The 27197-nt window shown below is 41.3% G+C and overlaps 1 protein-coding gene across 1 annotated transcript; it reads right to left on the reverse strand.

The window, feature by feature from the left end:
* Positions 1–102: 102 nt before the first annotated feature.
* LOC307267433 (E3 ubiquitin-protein ligase RNF31-like) lies at positions 103–26927 on the reverse strand. The gene is made up of 26 exons (XM_080049754.1): positions 26744–26927; positions 25376–25450; positions 24704–24834; positions 23342–23488; positions 22182–22337; positions 20754–20810; positions 20180–20306; positions 18953–19102; positions 18308–18458; positions 16904–17055; positions 15970–16112; positions 14948–15196; positions 14131–14362; positions 13050–13156; positions 11555–11740; positions 9732–9938; positions 9263–9436; positions 8075–8173; positions 6736–6825; positions 5956–6070; positions 5208–5320; positions 4700–4813; positions 4426–4474; positions 3465–3561; positions 2006–2171; positions 103–960 (listed from the first exon to the last, which is right to left on the reverse strand). The coding sequence occupies exons 2-26, from the start codon at positions 25446–25448 to the stop codon at positions 913–915; spliced, it is 3333 nt and encodes a 1110-aa protein (XP_079905880.1). The 5' UTR covers positions 25449–25450; positions 26744–26927; the 3' UTR covers positions 103–912.
* Positions 26928–27197: the final 270 nt, after the last annotated feature.

A 27197-nucleotide genomic window follows, 5' to 3' on the forward strand; every position in this document is an offset into this window, starting at 1 on the left:
TAATTACTAATAAAAATTCAAGCCAAAGATAATTTCACTCAATAAAAGCCGGAATAGGTTATGAAATGACAGAAGGGACAGTGCTTGTGTCTAATTCTTTATTATTTTTATCTTCAGTACAGTAAATAAATCCAGATTTCAAAATAATCATCTTTATTCATAGTTTGATACATCCATCATATAGGAATCAATAGTAAAAGCCAACAGCAGAAAGGTGAAGTGCATTAAAAAAATTAACATTTTTACGTTTAATTTGTGTGTATTTCTTTATATAATTTTGCCCATTATTGCTACACAATTCAGCGATAAACATTTATAACATATTTTACAAAAGAGAGGCTTTTTTAAATTCTCAAGTGCAAAAAATAGATCAAGAAAATATCACATTCTTATAAGACCCAACTCCATCCCACAGTACATTCTGTATTAAATTATCTTTCCTGTCGGTGCGACGATACGGCAAAAGAAAAATATAATTCCATAAGTAGGACAATCTGTTCAAACGGCTTCAATTTATATCATGAGATGGACAGGAAAATAAAAACATGATTCTTTATCTGTGAGATCTAGAAACATACACAATGTAGCTTTAAAAAAGGATGGAGTCAGCGATTCAGGAGACGGCTGGGAAAACTGGTGTGTTGCTAGCTACGGCGGGCTCCCTTTTGTTTACATAAACCCTTTCTTTACATGCCAGTTTACAGAGCCTAGGCTGTGTATTAACACCTGATTTATGTTCAGCGTACACACAGGTAGCAGATCATGAGGAGATATTCACTGATTTTCACAAAAACTGATTTTGAAAACAAGCGTTCTCCAAAAATGGCTGACTCCACCTTTAATTTTCATGATTTGTCTTTGGCTTCATTTAAAATCTGCTTTAGTGTCATGTGACCTTCTGTTCCGGAATCTTTATTTGTTCCGCGGAACTTTCTCTCCGAGAGGAACCTCCATCAGTTTCTGAGAAGGGGAAAAAAAATACATATCAAGTTAACATGTTGAGAGTGACGCCCGTATCTCACTGGGCTGCGACTGTTTGAGACAAGTTGGAGACTGCATTCGCGAGGGAGTCTCTAAACTGCCTCCAAACGTTCGCGGAGGTTTTTCTCAATTTCCTCGCATGAGTCGCAGAGCCGCGCAGTCCTGTCGCATGAATTTTGAACATGTTCAAAAAAAAAGTGTGCGACAAATCTAGTCTCAAAATAGTCTCAGAGTCGTCGCATGTGTCTCAAACGCGTCGCAAACCCTTCTCAATTTAGTTTCCGCGAGTCAGAAAGTGCGAGCAATGTCAGACAACTTTGCGAGGGGTTGGCGACATATGAAACAAAATTGTGACTGATATGAGACAAAAATGAGACTGACATTCCGTTCGTGCGACGCTCGCCAGACGTTCGCGAGACGTAAATGCGACCTCCCGGCAAGTGTTGGGCAGGACATTCGCAAACGAGTCGTGAGGAACCAACTCAGTGAGACTGCAAGTGAAAATTGTCACTAATTCGCATATTTTGTCGCAATTTTGTGTCTCCAACTTGTCGCACACTGTCGCAGCCCAGTGAGATAGGGGCTTAATATTCTCATAACTGAATAAACAAACAATGTTCAGTGTTAAAAAGCTTCCTGAAAAGTTACCGTTTCTCAGTGACTACTCAGTTTGGTTTACAAACATATTCGAGTCTTACTTTTGGTTCCAGGTGCCTCAAACTAATTTGAAATTAGAAAGAATTACATGTAGAAAAAATATGTTTTTAAAACGAACTGTTGGGCTGTGCAAATATGTAAAAACAAATCGCCCTCATCTGAAACTGCATAGTGCATCTTTAAACTCTACATTTGTCCCATGTGTGACATCACACAAGGGAAGATGTAGGGTTAGCATTAACAGGACAGCTGGGCCAAGGGAAGACTGAGGGAAGAACAACCTCATTCATTATATTATAATAGCGATTTTATGATGATAGAACGCCGGTCTTTATGGGTGAAGTATTCCTTTAAAGCAGTGTCTGACCTTGAGCAGTCTGGCGTGGTAGGTGTTGTCCTCCTCTCCCTCCCCTCTCTGCGTGTCCACCTGGTATCTCTCTGAGGCGCGGACCAGCTCCGGCAGGTCATACAGCGGAGCGGGGTCCAGAGAGTGAGCGTTCAGCAGACTCACCAGGTATTCTCTGTAGTGCTTCCTACACACAGACAGACAGACAGACAGACAGACAGACAGACAGACAGACAGACAGACACACAGACACACAGACACACAGACACACAGACACACAGACACACAGACACACAGACAGATAATAATATTAGTCTGAAGAACAACATTCAAGTTAGTATAGGGTTAAAGCTGTACTACTTCTCTTTTATACAGCGTATTGTTACAAAGTTATCGGGTTTAAAAAGAATCTGTAATGTGTGAGTACTAGCCATAGTTTTGTCAGACTGTAGAAAAGTTGTACTAATCACACACCTCGCACCCATAAGGAGCGGAGTGTGAGAGTAGCATTTTTTTTAACCTGTCTTTCCCTGATCATTCCTACTTTAAGGGGGCGCAGCGCACGCTAGACGACTCTTCAGTGTACCCCCCGTCTCCCATGTTTGGTTACTGTCACTCTATGTCTCTTGGCGGGGTATAACTGTAAACAGATTATCGTTGTTCTGAAACATGTACAATGACAAAATAAATCATCTTGAAGTTTGAGAATCATTATTGGTTAACAGCTCTGTGGGGATGGGGAGACTGTTCTATTGTTTTAAGGCTATAAAAGAGAAGGACGACTTTGGTTTAGCATTTTGGATTCCTGCACTCTCTTGCTTCCTGCACGAAACACACACACAGCTTATTGTTACAGAAGTATAGGGTTTAAAAAAAAAAAGGTTCATGAATGGGCTAGTTAATACTAGTCTGAAGAACAACATTCAAGTTAACATAGGATTTTATAATATATACCCCTATCCCACTCGCGCTACAACTTTTTTTATGTGTGCAGATTTACTGTGTGAGTAGCCATTGTTTTGTCAGTGTTATTGGTATCTCTACTTAAGACATCTATTGCAGCATGTCCGTCCTGGGAGAGGGATCCCTTACTCTGTCGACTCTCCCTGAGATTTCTTCAATTTTTTTTTATTCCCGGTAAAGGGTTTTTACTGGGAGTTTTTTCTCAGCCGAGCTAAGGGTGTAAGGGCAGGGTGTCATATTGTATCATATATCATATTGTATGAAATGTAAAGCCCACTGAGACAAATGTATTTGTGATTTTGGGCTATACAAATAAAACTGATTTGGTTTGATTTAGCTCTGTTGGGATTGGGAGACTGTTCCATTGTTTAATGGCTACAAAAGAGAAGGACGACTTTCCAAACGTGGTCTTGTGTTTTGGAATTCTGCCCTAATTGTCGAAACTCACTTGAAGACTCCAGCTTGGATAAATTCATATAAATGTATAGGATAAAACATTACAAAAAACACTACTCACTCGCAGAGCCCAGCCTGCCCCGGCGCGGTCTGGACGGCGCACGGAGAGTCAAACTGAACACCATCTTCATCTTTCTGCTCCATCACACAGCAAGCGCCTGAGACACAGAAGGAACAACGTCAGAGCAAATAGGATTTATCTCCTTATTTTGAAATGATCAAGGTCAAGGTCACTTTTATTTATATAGCACCTTATAAGAACCTAAATTCACCAAAGTGCTTTACATAAAATACATAAATTAGAAATACAACAGCACACATTAAAAAACACTTACAGCAATGACACAAAACAATTCATTAAAACGAAAAAGCCTGTGAAAAAAGGTGAGTGTTAAGAGTGGACTTGAAGGTCAAATTAGTTAAAAATGGTACAGATGGTAAAATGGGGATTTTTTATTTATTTTTTTAAAAAGGGAGGGGAGATAATCCTTTCCCAAGACATTTGAAGGACATTATTAGACCTAAAAGGTGTCAGGGATGCTAAAGAACGCTTGTTGTCAAAATCAGAGAATATCTCCTCTGCATCTATATTACCCCGTACTGTGTGTGTGCTGGAAAAAAAGAAAATCCAGTGTTAATACACAGCCCAAGTTCTGTAAACCGGCTTCACCATAGCTAGCAACATGCCCGTTCAGAGCCTAGGCTGTCTGGATTTCCCCCCCCAGCACACACACACACACACACACACACACACACACACAGCGGACTGTGAAGAGATATTCACTGATTTTGAGAAAAACTGATAACATCGCTGACTACAACTTGTTCTAGATTCTATCTCCACACATTTAATGCACTGAATCTAAATCTGACTTCTATTTGTGTTCCAGCCTTTCCTGGAAGGGTTTGATCCCTGGAGGCAGCAGAAGGGCTTGTGTTCAAATGTCAGATTTTAGTTTTTTTGTTGACTTCCTGAACACGATGAAAGACAGAGTTAGACAAAAGAGAAACAGATGTTTTACCAGTTTGAACTCCAACAGAAGGAACTGTGTTGAACTCCACAGCAGACCTCTGAGGGCAGAGAAGAAATACACATGAAATAGTCCTTTACATTCCTACTATCGTTTTCTTTTTGTTTGGGATTTTCTGTAAACTTTGCAGAAATAGTGACTGACTCAAAGATTTTCAAGGTCAAAGTTCAAACATTACTGATTTATATATATAATAAATAAAAGACAGAAACATCAGCTTGTTAATTAAAACAAAAGTTAAAGAGCAAAGAGAACGTGTGTGTACCTGCAGCACCGCCTGAAGTCTGACCACGTCCCAGTCTCTGAGGTAGAAGAGACAGTCTCGGGGGTGGTGAGCGTGTAGCCCGGCTATTTTGCACTGGGCCGCCTTACAAACCGTCTGCAAAAAATAAATAAATAATAATAAAAAATACAATTCTATCATTAAAAAAGGTAAGTACACCAGAAAAGTTTCACAAAGGCAAAGATATTGCTTTTTTACTATGTTTTATGTCTTGCAATATAAAAACATATCCCATTGAGACCGAAAACTCTTTGACAACGGAGACCTGTTTTCCTTTCCCACGTTACCATTCACACACACCAATAGCAGGCTAACTATCAACATTCACCAAAAGGCAAGGTGGGTGAAGTGTCTTGCCCAAGGACACAACAACCATGACCACAAGTGGCAGGGCAGGAATCGAACCTCCAACCCTTTGATCATTGGCCGACCCGCTCTACCACCTGAGCCACAGTCGCCCCGTTTTGGTCGATTCAAACTGCAGTATCACCTTGTGGTAGGGGTTGTTGCAGCCGCTGCAGAACTGGTAGCGACACTGTGAGCAGGTGAAGTGCATGCAGCCGCCTTTAGTCAGAGCGTAGCCGAACTTGCATTGAGGACAGGCTGCAAGAGACAAGAGGACATTCGCTGGTCAATATATGTATTAATCCGTATATTCTAACAATAATATAATGATATAAAAGCACTGAGGAGAGTGATGCAGACGAGGGTTAGAAGGAAAACTGAAGTGAAACTTGTGGTTAATCCAAAAAGATTCGTATAGTCTAAGTTGATACATTGAATGAAAGTCCAGTATTGACTTGTTGATACATGTCAAGGAACTAAAAGTGACTAAGTTAATAATTCTGTGTTTGTATTTCTGTCTATTTTGAATTGTTTATTCTCTGGATTTTTTTTCTATCGTGAATGTCTTGTTTATTTCTACAACACGTTCAATGTTATTGGGGCCCCTCCGAAAAGCATTTAGTAGCTATTAGTAGTGGTTGGGGTTCCCCGTTCATGTGTCCTGCATTGCCATGAAGTGTATCATGCATTTGTTTCTCAATGATAAGTTGATAACCTGTGAATAAAAGATAAATACATAAATAAAACAAAACAATAAACTAGTCTGTATACAAAAACGTTCGAAGTTAAAGAGACGTGTGGTTGCAGTAGCAGCGTGTGTGTGTGTGTGTGTGTGTGTGTGTGTGTGTGTGTGTGTGTGTGTGTGTGTGTGTGTGTGTGTGTGTGTGTCTCACTGATGCCGTTCTCCCTCAGGTATCCTGCCAGGCCTTGATACTGATACTCGGGGTCGTTGTCTCTCTTCCACTGCTGGAACTGTTCACAGGTGATGTCCTGGTGCTGAGCCTCCCACTGACACAACACAACACAGAAACCAGTTAAATCCAGTAAACCGTTGGTAGGGCGTCCCCCCCCCCCTCCCCCATGGGCCTCGGCCAGCAGCGGACCCGGGGGGGGGGACGCCATCTGTTTCCTCGGTCTGTTAGCAAAGTTACCTCCTTTACCTCCCTTTATTGTTCTACAATAAGTGTTAAAAGTTCACGGGACGCAGCAATGTATTAAAAGCATAACTGGAAAAATCCCTTGGTTCAACCAACATCCTCTTGTGAGAAAAGTTACAGCGGTGGGCACAACATTTTATTGTTTATTATTGCTTTGAGAGAGCGAGAGAGAGAGAGAGAGAGAGCGAGACAGAGAGAGACAGAGAGAGAGAGACAGAGAGAGACAGAGAGAGAGACAGAGAGAGAGAGACGGAGAGAGAGACAGAGAGAGAGACGGAGAGAGAGACGGAGAGAGAGACAGACAGAGAGACAGAGAGAGAGAGACAGAGACAGAGAGACAGAGAGAGGTAGAGAGAGAGAGAGAGAGACAGAGAGAGAGCGAGAGCGAGAGGGAGAGATCACTGGAGAAAGTTTTCAAGGCTGAATATCTGGAGCTGTGTGGAGGTTTTTCATTCATTCTTATCAGCAGAAAGATAAAAGCAGTGAGGAATGGAAACATGCAGCGCTGGTACTCACAGGCTTTTTGCATTGAGCGCAAAAACTCTTTTTGCAAGACGGACAGGTGACCTTCAGCTGGACTCCCTCGTTGATGAACCCGGACGTGCACTGAGGAAAGATATGTTGTTAGTGACGTTTCACCCTTAAGACCAGACACTATGGAAATATAAATCAGTTTTAGGCCTTATTGTTTTTTTTTAAAGCCATAGTGAGTAACTTTTTTATATGAATGAATGTCGGTTACATTCAAGCCATCGCCAAACAAGTTGATTAAGCCTATTATCAGCTCCACAAAACTCTCTCTGTATTTCTCAGTATGGCAGCGTTTACAAACTGGTGTCTCCCCCCCCTCCTCCCCTGACACTGGTGCAGGAGCTCAGAAAAATCCCAAGAAATGTTTCAGTTGTTGATTCTACTGCTAAGAAAAAACCTGGACGTACAGCAGAAGGTATAAAATCCATGCACAAGTGTGGAGTGGGCACAGTTCTTGATGTAAGGGTGTGTGTTCACTTAACACATCGTTTCACATTGTTGTCTAGAAAAAAATATAATACTAGTTGCAGCCGTACTGAAAACTAACTCACTAACTGAACCTAACCTTATTTCCTGCATCTGTGCCATTGAAACTAACCTTGTTTTTTACCCCCATCACATCGTACAACAAACTATATTTCGCCTCTGGAGTGCAGGGTCGGAGGTTCGATCCCCAGTCTCCCCGCCACATGTCGAAGTGTCCCTGAGCAAGACACTGAACCCCAAATTGCTCCCGATGGTTCAGAGAGCGCCTTGCATGGCAGCTACTGCCATCGGTGTATGAGTGTGTGTATGAATGGGTGAATGTGGTAAGATATGTAAAGCGCTTTGGGGCTGAGAAAATCGGCTAGAAAGCGCTATATAAGTCAAGTCCATTTACCATTTACATTTCACTAAATCAGTGGTTCAATTTGAGCTTAAAGTAACCAACTAGGAGGAGGGGCAACTGTGGCTCAGGTGTTGGCGGTTCTATTCCCGCCCTGCCGCTTGTGTAATGGTTGTCGTGTCCTTGGGCAAGACACTTCACCCACCTTGCCTGGTGTGAATGTGTATGACTGCTGTATGTTTGAGGTGGTCGGAGGGACCGTAGGCGCTGAATGGCAGCCACGCTTCCGCCACCGGTATGCCTGTGTGTGGATGGATGGAACCTGGAACCCTGTAAAGCGCTTCGAGTGCCTATAATATCGCTATAATAAATCCAATCCATTATTAATATGTAGGGAAAGCAGGCTATGCAAACTACAGTTGGAGGAGGAACTGAGCCTGTGAGCGCCGATAGCAGAAGCACTAGACGTCTGGTTGTTGAGGTAAAGAGGAAACTCACATGACAACACCAGAGGAACTTGGGGTCTTTCCTCAGAGTGTGGTCTAACAGCTTCTGTTTGAACAGATTGAACACGTCCTGCTCCAGACACTGCTGCAGCTGCACAGACAAACACATGACAAACACATTGTTCAAAGGCTGAAGAGAAGCAATGAAATGAAGACCTTTGTGATTATTATTATTAACACATCATTAAAAGGTGCAGTAAGCGGAATGGTTCTTTTAGCTAACTTCCTGTCAGTGACTGCAGTTAGCAGTCCCCTCGCTCGTCCCTACGTCACCACATTAATGCACTGCGGTCTTCAAGCAGCGAGTTATCTAGCATCATCTCAGATCCATAAGTGTGATAAAAACCATCAAAACAGATATTGGGAAGGATTTTTACCTGCTCCGCCATTGTAGGCGCATAAACATTCACCCATCTGTTGCTCTGGCGTGCACCGGCAGTGAGACCATGAGTGTATATACTATATATGAGGTTTGTAGCGCTCTCTCTTCTGATTGAATGTAATCGGCAAATAAACTTATTGTAGTATCCCGAAATTTTTATCCAAAGCAGCTGACTGAGAAATCGGATTTATGAAACACGCACATTATGTAAGTGATCACTGTATGAATAAAGAGCGATTTAACACTTATATTAACATAAATAAACCGCTTACTTCACCTTTAAGCTGCTGCATGGATTATAATCTCTGCTTTGTTGAGAGCTCTTTCTCTCTCTCTCTGTTCATACATACTTTTCCACAATTTATTATTTTCTGTTGGTTTTTTTAAAACAACATACCCAAACAAACTGTTGCACCATCTTAAAGGCCTACTTCACCGGTTGGAATATGAAGGTGTATTGAACTCGGAGATCCTATGAAGTATAAATGTGCAAAAAATTTGACATCACAGAAAGAGAACTGTAGGGTTAGACAGTGAGACCATAAAACACTCTTTCTGCCTTTTCTCAGGCTAGGATGATCCGATTTAAGAATTTTTTGCACATTTATACTTCATAGGATCTCCGAGTTCAATACACCTTCATATTACAACCGGTGAAGTAGGCCTTTAAGAACATAAATTAAGTAAATGTATCAAATTTTTTTTAAAGAAATTACTTCATTTGTGTTCTTCAGAAAAAAAAAAAAAAAAAAAAACTACAATAAAAATATTGTGGAAAAATTAAAATCTGTATCTCACCTGTATCTCCAGTGTGTCGAAGTAGCTCTCCAGCTGTTCGGGGTCGTTGATGTCCGGCCCGCTGCAGACGGGACAGGTCATGTCTCTGATGTGTTTGTCTCTCAGCGCGATGGTGAAGTGCTGCCCGAAGCAATCATGACACACGGAACACTGACAGGAGGTCAGCGACTGCATCTGTTAAACGGAGAGAAGAAGAAGAAGAAGTAGAACTTATCATTAAAGGTGCTACGAGGAACTTTTAAATATTTCTGAAAAAGTCAAATTTCTCCTCTGATGATCATTACATGTAACAGCAAACGATATCAGGGCAAAGAATGCTATTTTTATACAGCGGGTATAGCTGGTGTTAATGCACATCCTAGGCTCTGTAAACAGGCATGTTGCTAGCTATGGTGGCTAAAGGCAGCCTCCAGGGTTAAACTGTGTCTGAAAGAAACCCTGTTGTTATAAAGCCCAGTCTTGGACCCACCTTGCCGCGGGGGAAGACACAGAGGCAGATGGGACATTCGTTGTTGAGGAGGCGTTTGATGAAGTCCTTGTCGTGGGATTCCTTCACAGCTTGCACCACGTCCTCCAGGCTGTAGGTGTTGCCCGGCTCCTGCAGCAGAGACAGAGCCAGCTCACAGCGCCCCCAGCTGGGCAGCTCGTACAGCGCCAGCAGACGCCGGCACAGCCTCTGCACACAACAACAAGGGATGGAACAATTTACAGCTAAAAATTTAACTAAATACATTCATATCCTTTGGCCAATTTAAACAGACTATCTTGGATCTGCCAAACTCTACTTGTAACTGTTTTAATTAGACTATATTGTACTTTATTCCTTTTAATTGCTGCCACTCTTCCACCACTTTGTAAATGTTTCAATTGGTTTTTTTCTCTTCACTTGTTGTGTATTTGATGTATTTGCATTGAATATTTTGTTTGTATTGTTGTTTTGAATTTGTTTTGACTCGACGTCATTGAAAATGAGGGTCACCCCTCAATTGGTCTCTCGAGGATAAATAAAGTTAAATGAAAATTAAATGATTTGAAAGCCCCTGTAAACCCAAGTTTTTAGTAGTTAAAGACCTACTTCACCGGTTTGAATATGAAGGTGTATTGAATTCTGAGATCCTATGTAGTATAAATGTGCAATTTTTTTTTAAATCGGTTCATCCTAGCCTGAGAAAAGGCAGAAAGAGTGTTTTTTTTAACCCTCTATTTCTCTTTCTCGTGACATCACAGAAAGAGAAATATAGGGTTAAAAAAAAAAAAACTTACTTTGTAAATATTACTGTGATGTCTTTCACTGTGATGTCACAGTAATATTTACAAAGTATATATTTTTTTTAACCCTATATTTCTCTTTCTGTGATGTCACGAGAAAGAGAAATATAGGGTTAAAAAAACACTCTTTCTGCCTTTTCTCAGGCTAGGATGAACCGATTAACCGATTTTTTTTGCACATTTATACTACATAGGATCTCAGAATTCAATACACCTTCATATTCAAACCGGTGAAGTAGGCCTTTAAACACCACACCTCATAAATATTAAGTTAAGTTACCGTAAATTACTTTATTAGTCAATGGTTATGTTCAAATTTGTCTTTCCGCATATCCCCTCTCAAGTTACCACACTTCAGAGGGGGTCAGAGCGCAGGGTCAGCCATAGTACAGCGCCCCTGGAGCAGTTTGGGGTTAAGTGTCTTGCTCAAGGACACAATGGTAGAGATGGTGGGCACCGTCAAAGTAATACCATGTGCTCTCGTCAGCAAAAGTATCATGTGTGCACAATAGTGATTTTGCCGTGCGGCCTCACCCGTTTGTTTTGGCTGTGGTGGTCAATGGGAGGCTAAGATAAGAGATGGGCCTTTGAATGCTTGTATTGGAGTGAACGGGGATATCAGCTTCCGGGCTCGTATGGAATTTACCACCCATCCACAGCGAGCCAAAACTATTTCAATACCAGGATTGGCCACTGAGCACTGCTTTTTTTATTAACCTTTATTTTTCCAGGAATATACTCATTGAGATTCAAAATCTCTTTTTCAAGAGAGTCCTGGCCAAGAAGGAGGCAGCATAAAAACATAAAAGATTCACATTAAAAAAACAAGACACAAAACACAATAAAAATAAAATAAAAAGTCACAAAGCATCAATCTCATTGGCAGTAAGTCAGTGTTCAGTAACCGGGCATGTACAGTTTGCGGTTAAATAGTCCTTAATCCTGCTTTTGTAATTGTTCATGGTGATAAAGGATTACGGAGGAAGGCACTGCTCCTAGGGGCTCCTAAGTAGTTGGCCTGACCTGTTTGTCTTGGCTGTGGTGGTCGATGGGCGGCTCTGGCTGGTCGGTCCAGATGCGCTGGTGGAAAGGCTCCAGCAGGGGGCGCTGCAGCAGAGACAAGGCTCCTCTCACCTCTCCTCCACTCAGACGCAACGCATCCTCACACCGCGACGCGTCTCTGAAGCCCAGGCACTGGAGCTCCTTCATCTACACAGGCAAAGAGAGAGGGAGAGGAAAGACAGTTGGTTTATACGTTTGGTTTGGGCCAGCGTAAACATTTTTTCTTTCTTTTTTTATATATTAAAAAAAGCGGAGTCAGCAATTCTGGAGAACGCTTTTTTCTTTTTATAATGTTTTGGCATTTTCAAGCTTTATTAGATAGTACAGAGTTAAATTGGGGAGACAAAGAGAGAGAGAGAGAGAGAGAGAGAGGGTGGATGACCTGCAGTAAAGGTCCACGGGTCAGATTTGAACCCACGACCACTGCAACGAAGGCCGGAGCCGATATGGTACGCAATCTATCCACTACACCACGGAGCGCCCCAGGAGAACGCTTGTTGTCAAAATCTCTTTTTCAAAATCAGTGAATATCTCCTATGATCCTGCTAACTGTCTGTACTGTGTGTGTGCGCTGAAAACAAATCTGGTGTTTATACACAGCCTAGGCTCTGTACATGGGAATGTTGCTAGCTATGGTGGGCCCCCTTTGTTTACATACCAGTCTACAAAAGGGGCCCAACGTAGGTAACAATTTGCCAGTTTACAAAACCAAGGCTGTGTATTAGACTGTTTTTTTCTTAAATAGTGCACGCACAGTACGGACAGGTGGCAGAGACATGACTGACTTGCTTTCCTACACAAATAGCAGGAGAAGTTTATCTCCTACTCTCAAAGTGTTTCTTGTTCTTCTACAGTGTAACTCATTAACCAGTGTACAGTCCTAGTACAGCAGTGTACTCCTCACACACCACAGAATGTGTTTGTCTTATCTCTCAAGGTCAGACAGACAGGAGAGACTAGAGACATCTCATTTGATCCACCTCGCTGTGGGCACTTGCTCCCTCTTGTGAACCGTCCACGCACGAGTAAAAGATCCAATAACTAAAGTCAACAGCAGTTTAAAGAGACAATTTTAACCTCTTAAAAAAAAACGTACTAGCCGGGCAGGATTTCTACCTTGACCTGACTGTTAGGAGCTGTCTCAAAAAATCTATGTTGAAAATTGCAGCAAAAATTCATAATTCAAGGGGGGTACTCGTGGTCAGAGCGTCCCCGTCCTTGCAGCAGACCCGGGTTAGAATCCCGCCCGGATCAGTTCTCTGCATGTCATTCCCCTCTTTGCCCCATTTAAACTCTGTCTCTCCAAATCTGTCTAATGAAGCAAAAATGCCACAAAAAATTAAATCTAAAGAAAAAAAAAGAAAAATATGAATTCATAGCTATTACCTCTTGCAGGAATATTTGCATATGCATTTTTGTAAGTGTGTTGAAGCTGTAAGTGTGTAAGTGTTCCCACCTTGACCTGTCTGTCTCTCAGCAGCTGTCTCACTGCGCGGTCTCTGTCTCCTCCGGCCGTTAACCAGGCCAGTTTGGCCTCGGCTCTGGAAAGCTTCACTCCTTCCCCTGTGACCAAGCGGTGTAGGTTTTACATTATAACACATTATAAGTACTTTTTTTTTTAGCATAAAACACTTAAAGACCTACTTCAACGGTGGGAATATGAAGGTGTATTGAACCCTGAGATCCTATGTAGTATAAATGTGCAAAAATGTTAGAAATCGGTTCATCCTAGCCTGAGAAAAGGCAGAAAGAGTGTTTTATGGTCTCACTGTCTAATCATATATTTTCCCACAAATATATGGTCTTCTCATGTGCACAAGGTCAAAGGTCCATGAGAACACTCAGGGAACTTTTGGAGAAACTCTGGAGAAAGACCCCCAAAACATTTCTGGGTTGGACAAGATGATTTGCACCTGCGTCCTTGGATAACACTTTCCGTTTAACATCCACACAGACATTGTTTACACATGTATACCAAAATAACAGCACACACACATTTGGAGGCATAAAGACCCGTGTTATCCTGTGCATGCTTCAGTCGATCTCTGCATCATTTCTGTGCTACATGTGATTTCTCCTTGCAAGTGAAGTATCTGCGGATGCCTGAAATATGGCTCTTGACTTCATTGGAAACGTTGTTATCAGTTTGCTGAACTATCGATTAGAATCATTCTACTTACAAAGGAGGTTTGTCCAGACAAATTGACCTCTTCTATATATTGAGAGGAACATATCCACTCCATTCCCCCCCAAGTAAAGGCTAAGAACTAACCAAACGTGCAACTACCTCCCATCCTACTAATGAATTGTCCTGTTTTTATTTTTATTTCTTTTTGTTTCTCTGTGTTTCTATATAGCAAATGTTTCTATTGTATATCGTTGTCATTTTTATTGTAACATCGACCTGCCTAATGGACTATTACAGATGGACATTAGCCCCCAGACTACAATCTGGCATTTTTACGTGTGCTGCTGTACATGTTCATTAATGTGCATTGTCCTGAAACAAATAAATAAATTAAAATCTACTCCTTCACCTGTGAGAGTCTGTCCGGCCTCCTCTCCCACTGCCGCGGGGCGTATCCCAGAATCCCCGGCTTTGTAGTTTAACTGGACCGAAGCCGCCATGGCGCAGATCTCATCCAGCAGGTGAGGCAGCTCTGAGGTCAGCCAGTCACAGGGGTTTGTGTTGCTGCTGCTGCCGCCGCCGCCGCTCACACAGATCGCCGCGTAAACCTCCTCCGGACTCACGCCGCACTTCTCTGCTTCCTGAGAAAGAGAATTAAGGTGGACATTTGTGTGTGGTTATTTTTTTTAAGATTTGGAAGATTTTTTTGGCATTTTAAAGCTTTATTAGATAGTACAGAGTTGAAATGGAGAGGGGGCGATGACCTGCAGTAAAGATCCACGGGTCAGATTTGAACCCGCGACCACTGCAACGAAGGCCGGAGCCAATATGGTACACGCTCTATCCACTACACCACCAGAGCACCCCTATGTGTGTGCTTATTTTATAATGTGTTCTGTATAACAGCAAAAAACTATTATTGTTACTACCAGGTGGAGTCAGCAATCCTGGCCCATGCTTTATGTCAAAATCAGTGAACATATCCTCATGATCCGCTACCTGTCCGTACTGCGTGTGTGCTGAAACTTCACCCACCTTGCCTCGTGTGAATGTCGATAGTCACCCCCTGTTATTGGTGTATGAATGTGTGTGTGAGAATGGTAACGTGGGAATGGGAACAGGTCTCCCTTGAAAAATAATCTCCAGTCTTAATGGGATTTATTATATAAATACATATATAAAAATAAAAGTCTTGGTTATGTACAGTTTATAAGTGTTGGACGTACTCTGATTTGGCTGATGAGTTTGAGGCCGTCAGTCTTCATGGCCTGCTGCCTCCTGAGGTCCAGGTTGACTCTGGGTCTGGGTGTGGGTTTGGGTTTGTCCCCCGCGGGCTGCAGCGGCTCTTTGGAGGGAGTCTGAGGCTGGAGAGACTGAGGCAGAGACACTGCAGGGCCGTCTTTACCCGACAGGTTACACACCTCACACACCACAGACGGCTTGCTGTTCATATAGGTGCAGAACTGACACAGCCACTGAGAAACAGAAAGAAAGGAAACAAGACTAGGTAAAATGGTAGATGGCAGTAGCTGCTCTCTGAACCATCGGGAGCAATGTGGGGTTTTGTCTCTTTGCCCAGGGACACTTGGACATGTGGTGGGGAGACGTGGGATCCAACCACCGACCCTGAAACCCAGTGGACGATTGCCCTAACCACTGCCGCCCCATATTCATAGGTGAATATCTAGGATATGCCTAAACCACAATTGGGTTTAAGTAGTGTACATTTTAATATTACTGTGTGGTAGGGAAGTAGCTGGCTAGATGTACATTCTTGTGAACATATAGTGGAAAAAGTTAGCTTGTCACAAAATAAGCTTTAGTTTTTACTTATTTTTGAGGTATCTTAAAAAGTAATATTACAATTATTCAAAGGTGCTACGAGGAACTTATGAATATTTCTGAAACAGTCAAATTTTTTATCCGATGATCATAAATGACATGTAACAGCAAACGAGACCATCAGTGCAAAAGAATGCTATTTTTATATTGTTTTTCTTAATGCCTTTGTCATGGGTATACGCTCACCCAGGAACTACAGCAGGCGTGGTAAAAACACTACTGCTTTTGTCCAAAGAGGGAGCAATAATTAACACAAACTAAAAGTTCCTCGGAGCACCTTTAAGTTAAATAGGCTTTATAGAAAATAACTATATTGTCAGTCAGGTAATTTTCAATGCTGCCATTCTACACCGCTGTCTAAACACACAGTCACCCATGTAGTAAACCTAACCTTAGAATAACAAACCTTGGCTCCAGGGTCAGGCTGGGGTCCTGGGCTGGACAGCAGCGGGGCGACAGGCGGGCGAGTGGCCAGACGGGGGCGCTCACACACCTCACACAGGATGCTGCTGCCTTGGTTCACCACTGTACAGCTCTTACACTGCCACTCTGAGGGGTCAAGCACAGACACAACACATTTTTTTTTTTTTTTTTAACCATTTATACAGGTAAATCCCATTGAGACCGAAGACTCTTTTACAAGGGAGACCTGTTTTCCTTTCCCACGTTACCATTCACACACACATTCATACACCGATAGCAGGCCAACTATCGACATTCACACGAGGCAAGGTGGGTGAAGTGTCTTGCCCAAGGACACAACAACCATGACACAGGTGGCAGGGCGGGGATCGAACCTCCAACCTTCTGATCATCGGCCGACCCGCTCTACCACCTGAGCCACAGTCGCCCATTCAGACCACTGCTCCACTCAATCATGCAGTAGCCAAGTACAATATTGGCTATACAAAAGAAAAAACATATTTTTGAGGGTTAGTGCGGACGATAGGGTTAACAAACTGTTCATATTAGGATTTTATAGTCTTTTTAACACAGTCGGTGCCTCGCTGTGTCTCACAGGCTTAAACATGACTTGAAGCGGAAGTGAAATCCTATTTGGCCGATTCTGACCCATAATCCAATGCGCATCTGAAGTGACGTCACATCGACGAAGCCTCCATATGAAAACAAACGGGGATGCGACGGATATAAAAGCAAGAGGCAAGATCAACGCGCAATGTTATGATGAAATAAATAAGTAAAAGTATGTCCCAATTGTATGCCTACTGCATCCTGACTAGATTCTTTTAATGGTCAGATCTAGTATGTAGAATAGAGGAAAGAAAGAGCATGAGATTTGGAACGCAGGGATTATGTGGACTATAATGGGTCAGCCGTACCTGTGTTGGAAGATACAGGCAGTGACGTCATGCTCTCCTGGCCGGTGGACGCGGCCGTGGCGAGGCGAGGTCGCTCACAGGTTGAGCAGAGAACGGCTCGCATCTCATTCACCGTGGTGCAGTGAGAACATTCCCATGGCGACAGAGACGGACTGCAAGAGGACACACAGGAATAGTCAAATTAAACTTAAAGGTGCAGTGTGTAATATGACATCATCAAGAAAGTTCTACAAAGTTCTAGAATGCAACGCTCCCTGGGTAACCCCAACCCTTTAGAATAATAACAGAAGCTACAGTGGCCTTCAAGGACAAGAACAATTCTAAATTTTAAACAATGCACCTGATGACATTCCAACTATGACACTTTCAAGATGGCGGCACTAGGCCTTGGTCCAAAATATGCAGAAATATGGACATATATGAGACCCTTTCCAAGGGGAAAAAAAATTATTCAAAACATTTTTTTCAGCTATTATGCACTAAATTAAATGTACTTATGGATATTATAATTACTTTCTACAAAATCTGCTAGGAAATAAAACCCAAAATTCTACACACTGCAGGTTTAACACACACAGTTTAAGCATTTTCTCTTCTCTTTAAACAGCACTGAAAAGTCTTGCTAGAGATCATTACTCACTGATTCAACATGTATTTACACACTGGTCCACTAAGAACAGTTCAATCTCTTTACACAGGATAAATGCAAAAAATTAATTATACAAACATAAAAATTACAAGGATATGTGTACTAAAAGGGATAAGTTTTTTTTTTGTTGCCTGTATCGGAAGATCTGTAGGCTTTCAGCTTTCCTGATATGAAGGGGAACTCATTTCACCATTTGGGAGCAAGGGAAGCAAACAGTTGTGAACATATTAAACTAATTCAAATGTAAAAAATCCTAAATCCTTTTGAAGTCCAAGTGCAGCAAACTTTTGAGGGTCGTTTTACAGAGCTTGTTCTGAACTTTTAGTATTATACAGTATTTATTTCCTGTAATGCTAGTAGAATGTTATTCATCTACATCTTTCTTTGTTGTTGTAAATAAACAGGAATGATGCTTCAGTATCAACAAGGGCGACTGTGGCTCAGTTGGTAGAGCGTGTCGGCCGATGATCAAAGGGTTGGAGGTTCAGAATCGCCCCAAATAGGATGCAGTTTTCAACACTAACAATCTTGGCCGCATGAAGTAGGACATCCGGGTACTTCTAACCATCCTAAATCTGGCCACAAGAATCGGGACATCCTAAATCTTTTTTCTACATACTATATAGTAGAAAGTATGCGATTCGGAATGCAACCTAGTCTTACCACTGTTCTACTCATTAGACCACAGTGGAGCCACATAAGGAAATGAAAGCGCCACTGATTTAGTTTCATAACCTTTATTCCCCTCTCCTCACCTGGATGTCTTAGCCGGTGTGGTGATGGATCTGTTGTGGGCTTTGCGGTCGGGGTGAGAGTGGTAGAGGGAGTCACAGTTCTGACACAACTTCTGGACACAAGTGGAGCACTGAGCGTGAACCGAGGAAATCCCACATATGCTACAGGCCTCTGTTGACACACAAAGCACAAAAATAAAGTAAAGAAAAACATTGACTGTAAAAATACAAACATCTAGCTTTTGCAATTTCCTGTTTTTAAAAAGGTGCAGTGTAAATGGAATTGGCATTTTTCAGAACAGACTTGGTAGAAATGGAATATAATATTCATATGTATGTTTTGATAAGTGTATAATTTCTTGAAATTAAATTTTAAAAAAAATTATTGACTTTAGAATGAGCCTTTTATGTCAACATAGGAGCAGGGTGCACCGCCATGTTCCTACAGTAGCTCAGAACGGACAAACATCTTCACCTCATCACTTGATATTGTGGAAAGACTTGAGGTAGTGGTGGATGATGCCATCTTTAGTAACTAGTTTTCTTGTCCCTGAAGGCCATTGTAGCTTCTGTAAAATCTCCAAAAGGGAGTGTTGAAATCTAGCGCTAAATAATTCTTTATTACACACTGCACCTTTAAAAGCCTGTGGTGATCACCGGACTGACCTTGTATTTTCTCTCTCTTGTGATTGGCTCTGGAGGGGTGGCGGTGGAAGAGGTCGTCACACGCGTCGCAGAAAGATTTGTTGTCACATGACGGACAGACCACGGACAACGAGCCGGCGCACAGACTGCACTCACTCGCTGGAGGGGAAGCTGGAGAGGACAAAACAAAGAGAGGTAGGTTGCGTTCCGAATCGCATACTCTTTCTTTTTTCTATTCTACATACTACATCCGACGATAAAAAGAATCTAGTTAGGATGCAGTAGACATACTATTGGGACATACTTTACTCTCTTATTTCATCATAACATTGCGCCTTGATCTTGCCTCTTGCTTTTATATCCGTCGCATCCCCGTTTGTTTTCATAACATGGACCTATAGGCTTCGTCGATGTTACGTCACTTCACGTGCGCACTGGATTGTGGGTCAGAATCGCCCAAATAGGATGCACTTTTCAACACTAACAATCTTGGCCGCATGAAGTAGACCATCCGGGTATTCTAACCATCCTAAATCTGGCCACAAGAATCGGGACATCCTAAATCTTTTTTCTACATACTATATAGTAGAAAGTATGCGATTCGGAACGCAACCATAGTTTATCAATAAAAGGCCATTCTGGTGAAACGCTTGTTGTCAAAATCACTTTTAGTCAAAATCTGTGAATATTTCTGACTGAAGTATACAGAAGCAATACATCACTTTAATGCATTGTGGGGCGGTTGAGTAGGAAAAGTAACCCATCCATCCATACACAAAATCTTCCCGGATGTTAGTACTCATCCGGGCATTTCTCGCCTACACAAACTTGCATACATAACCACAACATGCTCAAATTTGCGTCAAGATGAGTATGAGTAGGACGTTAGTAGGGCTTTTAGTATGAGTAGGACGTTAGTGGGGCTTAAGTATGAGTAGGACGTTAGTATGGCTTTTAGTATGAGTAGGATGTTAGTAGGGCTTAAGTATGAGTAGGACGTTAGTATGGCTTAAGTATGAGTAGGACGTTAGTATGGCTTTTAGTATGAGTAGGATGTTAGTAGGGCTTTAGCATGAGTAGGACGTTAGTAGGGCTTTAGTATGAGTAGGACGTTAGTAGGGCTTTAGTATGAGAAGGACGTTAGTATGGCTTAAGTATGAGTAGGACGTTAGTATGGCTTTAGTATGAGTAGGACGTTAGTAGGGCTTTTCGAACACAGCCAGGGATGACCCCGTTGAAGCAGCTCACCTGTTGTCTGGTTCAGAGGCTTGAGGCTCAGAGTTGGTTTAGGAGGAAGAATCACAAGCGGTAGTTTGTCTAACAGCTGCAGCTCCTCTCCGGGCTGGATAACCACGGCATCACTCTCCACTTTATCCTGAACAACCAATCAACAGGAATTACACTTTATTCAAATCAACTTTATTGATATAGCATTGTGCTGTACAACATTTAAGGTGGAGTAAGCGATTCTGGAGAAAGCTCGTCAAAATCAGTGGATAATTATTTTTTTAAATCATAAAATAGCTGGTTTCCCGTCACGTCAGGTTCACCTTATATTAATTGAAATGGCAGCTAAGAATGATTCAAAATGTCCAGTGTGCACCATCTGTATGTATTAATGTGCACTTAAGAGTAATGGGATGACTTGTGAAAGAAAAAGTCATACATGATTAAATATAGGTGATTTTGGTACATGTACTAGTTGGGAAAAATGTGCAAATGAATGTGTGTTCTCCAGATGATCACACATTTAGTAAGTGACAGAATCTTTTAGTTTAATGATGCATTTCAAGTTAACAGTGTGAAGAATGTTTGCACAGACCTGCTGGATGATAAATGGGATGACATCTTTGAAGTATTCTTGGTGAGGATGTGTGCCCTAAACGAACAGAGACAATATGAAATGGAATACAGTGAATTTCTTAAACAAAGACACCTAACCACAGATGTTTAAAGCCCAAACCCACACAATCCTTCTAACTATGTAGGCATATTAAAGGCATATTCATCAATCCAAATGAAAGATATTGTCATTTAAGTGTCATGATCCTGCTTGTTTTTTCCCCTTAAAGGCTGTTACATACTCCGCGAGAAGAAAGAACAAAGTTCTCGGTGACAGAGCTGAGAGAAGAAAATGACGTCATTTTCTTCTCTCAGCTCTTGTTCAGCTTGTTCTAGCAGCTTGTTCTCGACACATCACCCGGGCCGAACTTTCTTCTCGCAGCTTGTCCGAGAACTATTGTGTGATTGGTCAGTCTGAAGTCAATGAGGAAAGCGAAGTGAAATCAGCTGGCGCTACTGAGTCAATTACCATGGTAACAATGCGCCGCGGTGAGGAGTTCGGCAGTTGAGTTCTCGTGAAGTATGTAATGTCAGACCAGAAAGAACTTCTCGCAGCTCTGTCACCGAGAACTTTGTTCTTTCTTCTCGCGGAGTATGTAACAGCCTTCACCCTTGTCTGTGTTCTGGTGTAATTGCAGGGTTGGAGTCAGGTGTGCGGGAGTCAGTTACCAGCATTCACAGCTGCCACCAATCAACAATCAACTGCTCTTCATATACCCGGCCCTACCTTCCAGACACTGCCAGATTGTAAACTCTGTTGCCCAGTCAGTAACTCTCCAGCCACCTAGACCTTTTGTAGTTCCGCCTGCATTTAGCTTGTTGCTAAATTCTGTTCTTTTTTGCCACTGTCTCCCAGCCCCTTGGCACTTCCCCCTGGACCCCCATGCCTGTCAGCCACTCCAGAGCCCGGCCCAAAACCCCAGATTCCTCCTAAATAAACCCTCTTAAACTGGTGCTGTCTCTGCGCCTGTGTCCTCTCTGTCCAGCCGTTACATTAAGTTTGATAAACTTGACTGAAATTTGGTTTAGATGTATGCTCTGGTTCTTATTACACTATAAGTATTTGGAACCATTTACGGCAGTTCTGTGAAATGTTCAATGACTGTTTTTTTTTTTTTAAGATATTTTTTGGGGGATTTTTATGCTTTATTGATAGTGTAGAGACAGAGTTGAAATGGGGCAGAGAGGGGAGTGACACGACCGCGGGCTGGAATCGAACCCGGGTCCGCTGCTGGCCTAGGCCCATGGGGGGGACGCCCTACCAACTGAGCTAAGGGCCCACACAATCCTGTCACATTCTAGACAATAAAAAAAGTTTTATAAAAATGAAATCCGATTTTTGTAAAAGCTTATTCAAAATCATATATTTTCTTGGAGGATTTAAGATATTTTAATTACAAACACACACCTTGATGAGCATGTCCAGCTCTGTGCGTAAGGTCATGACCTCCAGCGTTACCGCGGCGACTTTCCCAGTGTCTGGCTCGGTGACCTCATCGGGGAAACTGAGCCCATCTATCTGCTGATTGGTGTAACCATAGAGATACAGCACTCTCCTCCCGCCCTGTGCAAATGAATGAGCTTTAAAACATTTGACCTTTAAACTACAGATCAGATGGTTAGTTAATCATTAGATAAGTTACATTATGTAAAGGATAGCGCCTTTATATATATTTATTTTTTCATAATAAAAGTCTTACGGTACTTAAAGGAATACTTCACCCAGACGGAACCAGCGTTCTATCATTATAAAATCACTATTATAATATAATGAATGAGGTTTTTCTTCCCTCAGTCTTCCCTTGGTCTTCCCTTGGCCCAGCTGTCCTGTTAATCCTAACCCTTACTGTGATGTCACAAGAAGGAAACTGTAGGGTTAGACAGTGAGACCATAAAACACTCTTTCTGCCTTTTCTGAGGCTAGGATGATCCGATTTTTTTTTTTTTTGCACATTTATACTACATAGGATCTCAGAGTTCAATACACCTTCATGTTCCAACCGGTGAAGTAGGCCTTTAAAGCCTTGTAAAAAGGCATAAAGGAATAACGATTATTTTTATTTCTTTATTTAGTCAATTTATTGAACATGCTTAAATAATACAAACACAAAATAAAACTTAGAAACAATGCAAAAGAAAACAAATAGGTTTGCAGCAACACGTAATCAACGCAAATAATATTGTTCATGTCCAAATGTGCTAAGAAGAAGTTTAAACCTTTTCACTCACTCACTCACTAATCTCTGTCTGTCTGTCTGTCTGTCTGTCTGTACTCACTCACTCACTCCGATACTCTGTCTTCACTCACTCACTCTGTCAGTCACTCACTCAGTCACTGTCTGTCTGTACTCACTCACTCACTCACACACTCCGATACTCTGTTTTCACTCACTCACTCACTAATCTCTGTCTGTCTGTCTGTCTTCACTCACTCACTCACTCACTCACTCAGTCACTCTCTCAGTCACTCTCTCAGTCACTCTCTCACTCTCTCACTCAGTCACTCAGTCACTCACTCTCTCACTCTCTCACTCACCTCTGTCTGTCTGTCTGTCTTCACTCACTCACCTTGACAGCATCCACAGTGGTCCTGAACACAGGGTTGTTGTGCTTGACGCTCCTCCAGTATTTGGGCCGGTTGGGGCTGGTCAGGTTGCAGCCGTATTTCTCCAGGATACTGAAGGCCTTGATCAGTCTGCTCAAGGAATCAAGGACCTGAAGCAGAATGTTTTTAGCATTTCAGTCATTTTCATTTATGTTAGAGCTCTTATTTTAAGATGTTTTATTTTTTTTGGGCATTTTCAAGCTTTATTAGATAGTAGAGTTGAAATGGGGAGACAGAGAGAGAGGGAGGATGACCTGCAGTAAAGGTCCACGGGTTGGATTTGAACCCGCGACCACTACAACGAAGGCTGGAGCCAATATGGTACACACTCTATCCACTACACCACCGGAGCGCCCCAGAGCTCTTATTTTAATACAGTGCATGTGGTTTGTGTTTTTATAAAGACTAGCAAGCCCATCTATGATAAATAGGCTATAAGGTTTTTTTATTTTCTTGCTCTCTTCAAGTTTAAACATAAATATGAAAAAAAAATATTAAAAGAAAATGACACCCAAAAAGACCCAAGTGATAAGTTACTTGAAATCTATCAATAGATTGTTTTTTATTTCAGCTCGCCAAAATAAAATGAATACAATTCTGACAAAGCACGTTTCATAATCCCACATCACGCATACCTTGATTAAGATGTGTGTTTTGAAAATATATTTTTAGATATCATCACTGAAATGACTTCCATTAAATGTTTGTCATCTCTCATGTAAACTGAGTGTTGGTATTGAGGCTCTTGTGTTGCTATGCGTCTTACTGTGGACTTCTTCTGCCCTCTAGTGGTAGAATATCAGTCCTAAACTATTCTGGTAATGATTATCTGTTGCTTGTGCACATTTTTAAAGACACTTAAATTCATGGTTCAAGGTGCCTTTTATTTATTTATTTATTTCATTTCGTCTTTATTTAAAAAAAAAAAAAAAAAAAAAAAAGCAAGTATGACGAATCATACAAATACACATTACATGAAACAACAATAATTATAAAGTGTCATAAATAATCAGTTTTGAACAACTATGGTTGAAGTTAGGGGCGCCCTTAGCTCAGTTGGTAGGGCGTCCCCCCCATGGGCCTCGGCCAGCAGCGGACCCGGGTTCGATTTTAGCCCGCGGTCGTTCTCTGCATGTCACTCCCCTCTCTGCCCCATTTCAACTCTGTCTCTACACTATCAATAAAGCATAAAAATGCCAAAAAAATATCTAAAAAAAAAAAAAAAACTATGGTTGAAGTTTGACAGTGAAAGCAGGTAAAATAAGGTTTCGGTTATGGGTTCAGAACTTATAATACAAAAGGGCTTCAGAATATGAAATCTTTACCTCTTGTCTGTTGCGGACCACCATGTTTTCCCTGAGCAGAGCCTCCACTCCAAAGTGCTTGTATTTCTCAGACAGAGGCAGAGGGACACTGGCCATTAGCTGAACCTCGGCCCGGACGTCCTGAGCCAGACCTGAGGACGACAGCAGGGATATATTTCTTAATGTATCAGGCATTCTTTCATATTGGGGCGACTGTGGCTCAGGTGGTAGAGCGGGTCGGCCGATGATCAAAGGGTTGGAGGTTCGATCCCCGCCCTGCCACCTGTGTCATAGTTGTTGTGTCCTTGGGCAAGACACTTCACCCACCTTGCCTCGTGTGAATGTCGATAGTTAGCCTGCTGCTATCGGTGTATGAATGTGTGTGTGAATGGTAACGTGGGAAAGGAAAACAGGTCTCCCTTGAAAAAGAGTCTTCGGTCTCAATGGGATTTACCTGTATAAATAAAGGCTAAAAAAAATAAAATATATATATGGTTCTTCACAACAATCATGATCTTTGTGATTGAAGCATCTTTCAACCAGATGGGAAAATTAGCATGATTCAGAAAAAACATGTTCACTATCAAACAGCTGTTGAATTGGGTTAAAGTTCACTTTCGATTGGCAAGATTTTATTTTTTTTCTTTTTTTTTCTCTCAACATTTTGACTTTTTTCTCGTCAGTTTGACAAACCTGAGGACGACAGCAGGGACTGGGACCGTCTCCTGGCTTCATCCATCTGCACTGAAGCAGGGCTGGTACTCATAGCTGAAATAATGAGAGCATTTTGATAATCAATTAATTTGGTCCACACAAGACAAAGCAGGCAACACACTGGTTAGTTTTTTAGACTTTTTGTCTATTTTGCTTCCATAACATGTCTTCTTTAATACTAGTACAAATAAAATGTCTCAACAAACATTGAGGTGTTTATTTGACTAAACTTGGTCTGTATGTGTCTGTATCATCCGTGACCACCTCCATCCCAGCCACCACCTGCTCAGCCTACTGCCCTCTGGTAGGAGCCTGAAGAGACTGTCTGTCTGTCTGTCTGTCTGTCTGTCTGTCTATGGTAGGAGGTACAGGAGCCTGCAGAGCAGAACCAACAGACTGGCTAACAGCTTCTTTCCTTGGGCAATCAGGACCCTTAACTCTCATAAAACATAAAACATTAAACAGACATACACATAGGCTACCTCACTTTCCACAAGTGCAATATGCTTTCTGCCTTTTAGATTTATTTATTATGACATTGCCTGTCCTTGTCTTGTTTCTTTTGTTATTTCTGTGTCTTGTTTTTATAATGTTTTTAACTTAAATTGCTTGTCTGTTTTTTCTGTATGTGTAATGCACTTTCAGTTGCCAATCCCAATGTCGTTGTATAGGTGACTGTACAATGACAATAAAGACTATCTTATCTTATCTTATCTTTCTCCTATACAATCATCTTTAACGGCCATAATCTCAACATTAATTTTTTTTTAATAGTCGTACAAAATTAGATTTTTAAAATGAAAAAAAGGCTTTATGCAAAATCTGTTCGGTATAAAATGTTGACACTTATTTTGTGAAAATGTAATAATAAAGACTATTAATCTGGCGTTTGGGGTTTTAAACAGATGAAAATGTATACATGATTATTTCGATATTGCCAAATGTCTAACTGCATATTTATTTAAACAGCTCTGAAGAAGAAAAAAAATTGGCAAAGTTTAATTTCAAAATGTTCACATACACACATTAGTAATAGCTCAAATATATCCCATAATGTTAGTTGATATGAATAACAATTTCACTTTTAATTCGCCACACAATGACATCAGTGAAATCACGGACAAACTGTTTGACTCTGTCGCTACAGTAGTAAACAACCGTCCCCAACTGAATCTCAAAATAAAACTCGACCATAAAAGGCATACAGCGATATTTTTTTTAACTATAAAACTCGTCTGCAATTAAATAATATTGTTATTTGTCAGTTTTGAATCTTATAAGCTCAAATTTACGACATTTAACAGTAAATGAAACCGAAACTTTGAAGTTTTTCTAACAGCTACATACCTGTTATCAGTTGAGTTACTAACGTCTGCTGCGTGCCGGTTGGGGAAGTCGTTGTGTTGAGATTTATACGAATAATAACGTAATTAGTTTAAATTATAACGTTTTTTAGCTCCATTTCGGGGTTAAATGTCTGTCAAACGCATTGTTATGGTGCTGTCCGCTGCTCACTGAAGCTGAAGCTAGTAGCGTTTAATGCGGAACTACAGTTTGACGGTTGGACTTCCGCTTATACCCACTGGCCAAGTTTAGTTTTCAAAATAATATGAAGTAATTGATAACCCTACCCTCATAAAACCAATTCAAAACAATTATATATTACGTGAAAACTATAAAATACAATGTACAAATGTTATAATAATATAAATTACATTTTGGTGGCTAATAAAATAAATTAAAACATTAATTAAAAAAAAAGTTTGACTGTCCAAATGTATTTTTCAAAGTAATAGTCCTT

The sequence above is a fragment of the Ammodytes marinus genome (genome assembly GCF_949987685.1).
Source record: "Ammodytes marinus genome assembly, chromosome: 21".
In the NCBI taxonomy this organism is placed as follows: domain Eukaryota; kingdom Metazoa; phylum Chordata; class Actinopteri; order Uranoscopiformes; family Ammodytidae; genus Ammodytes; species Ammodytes marinus.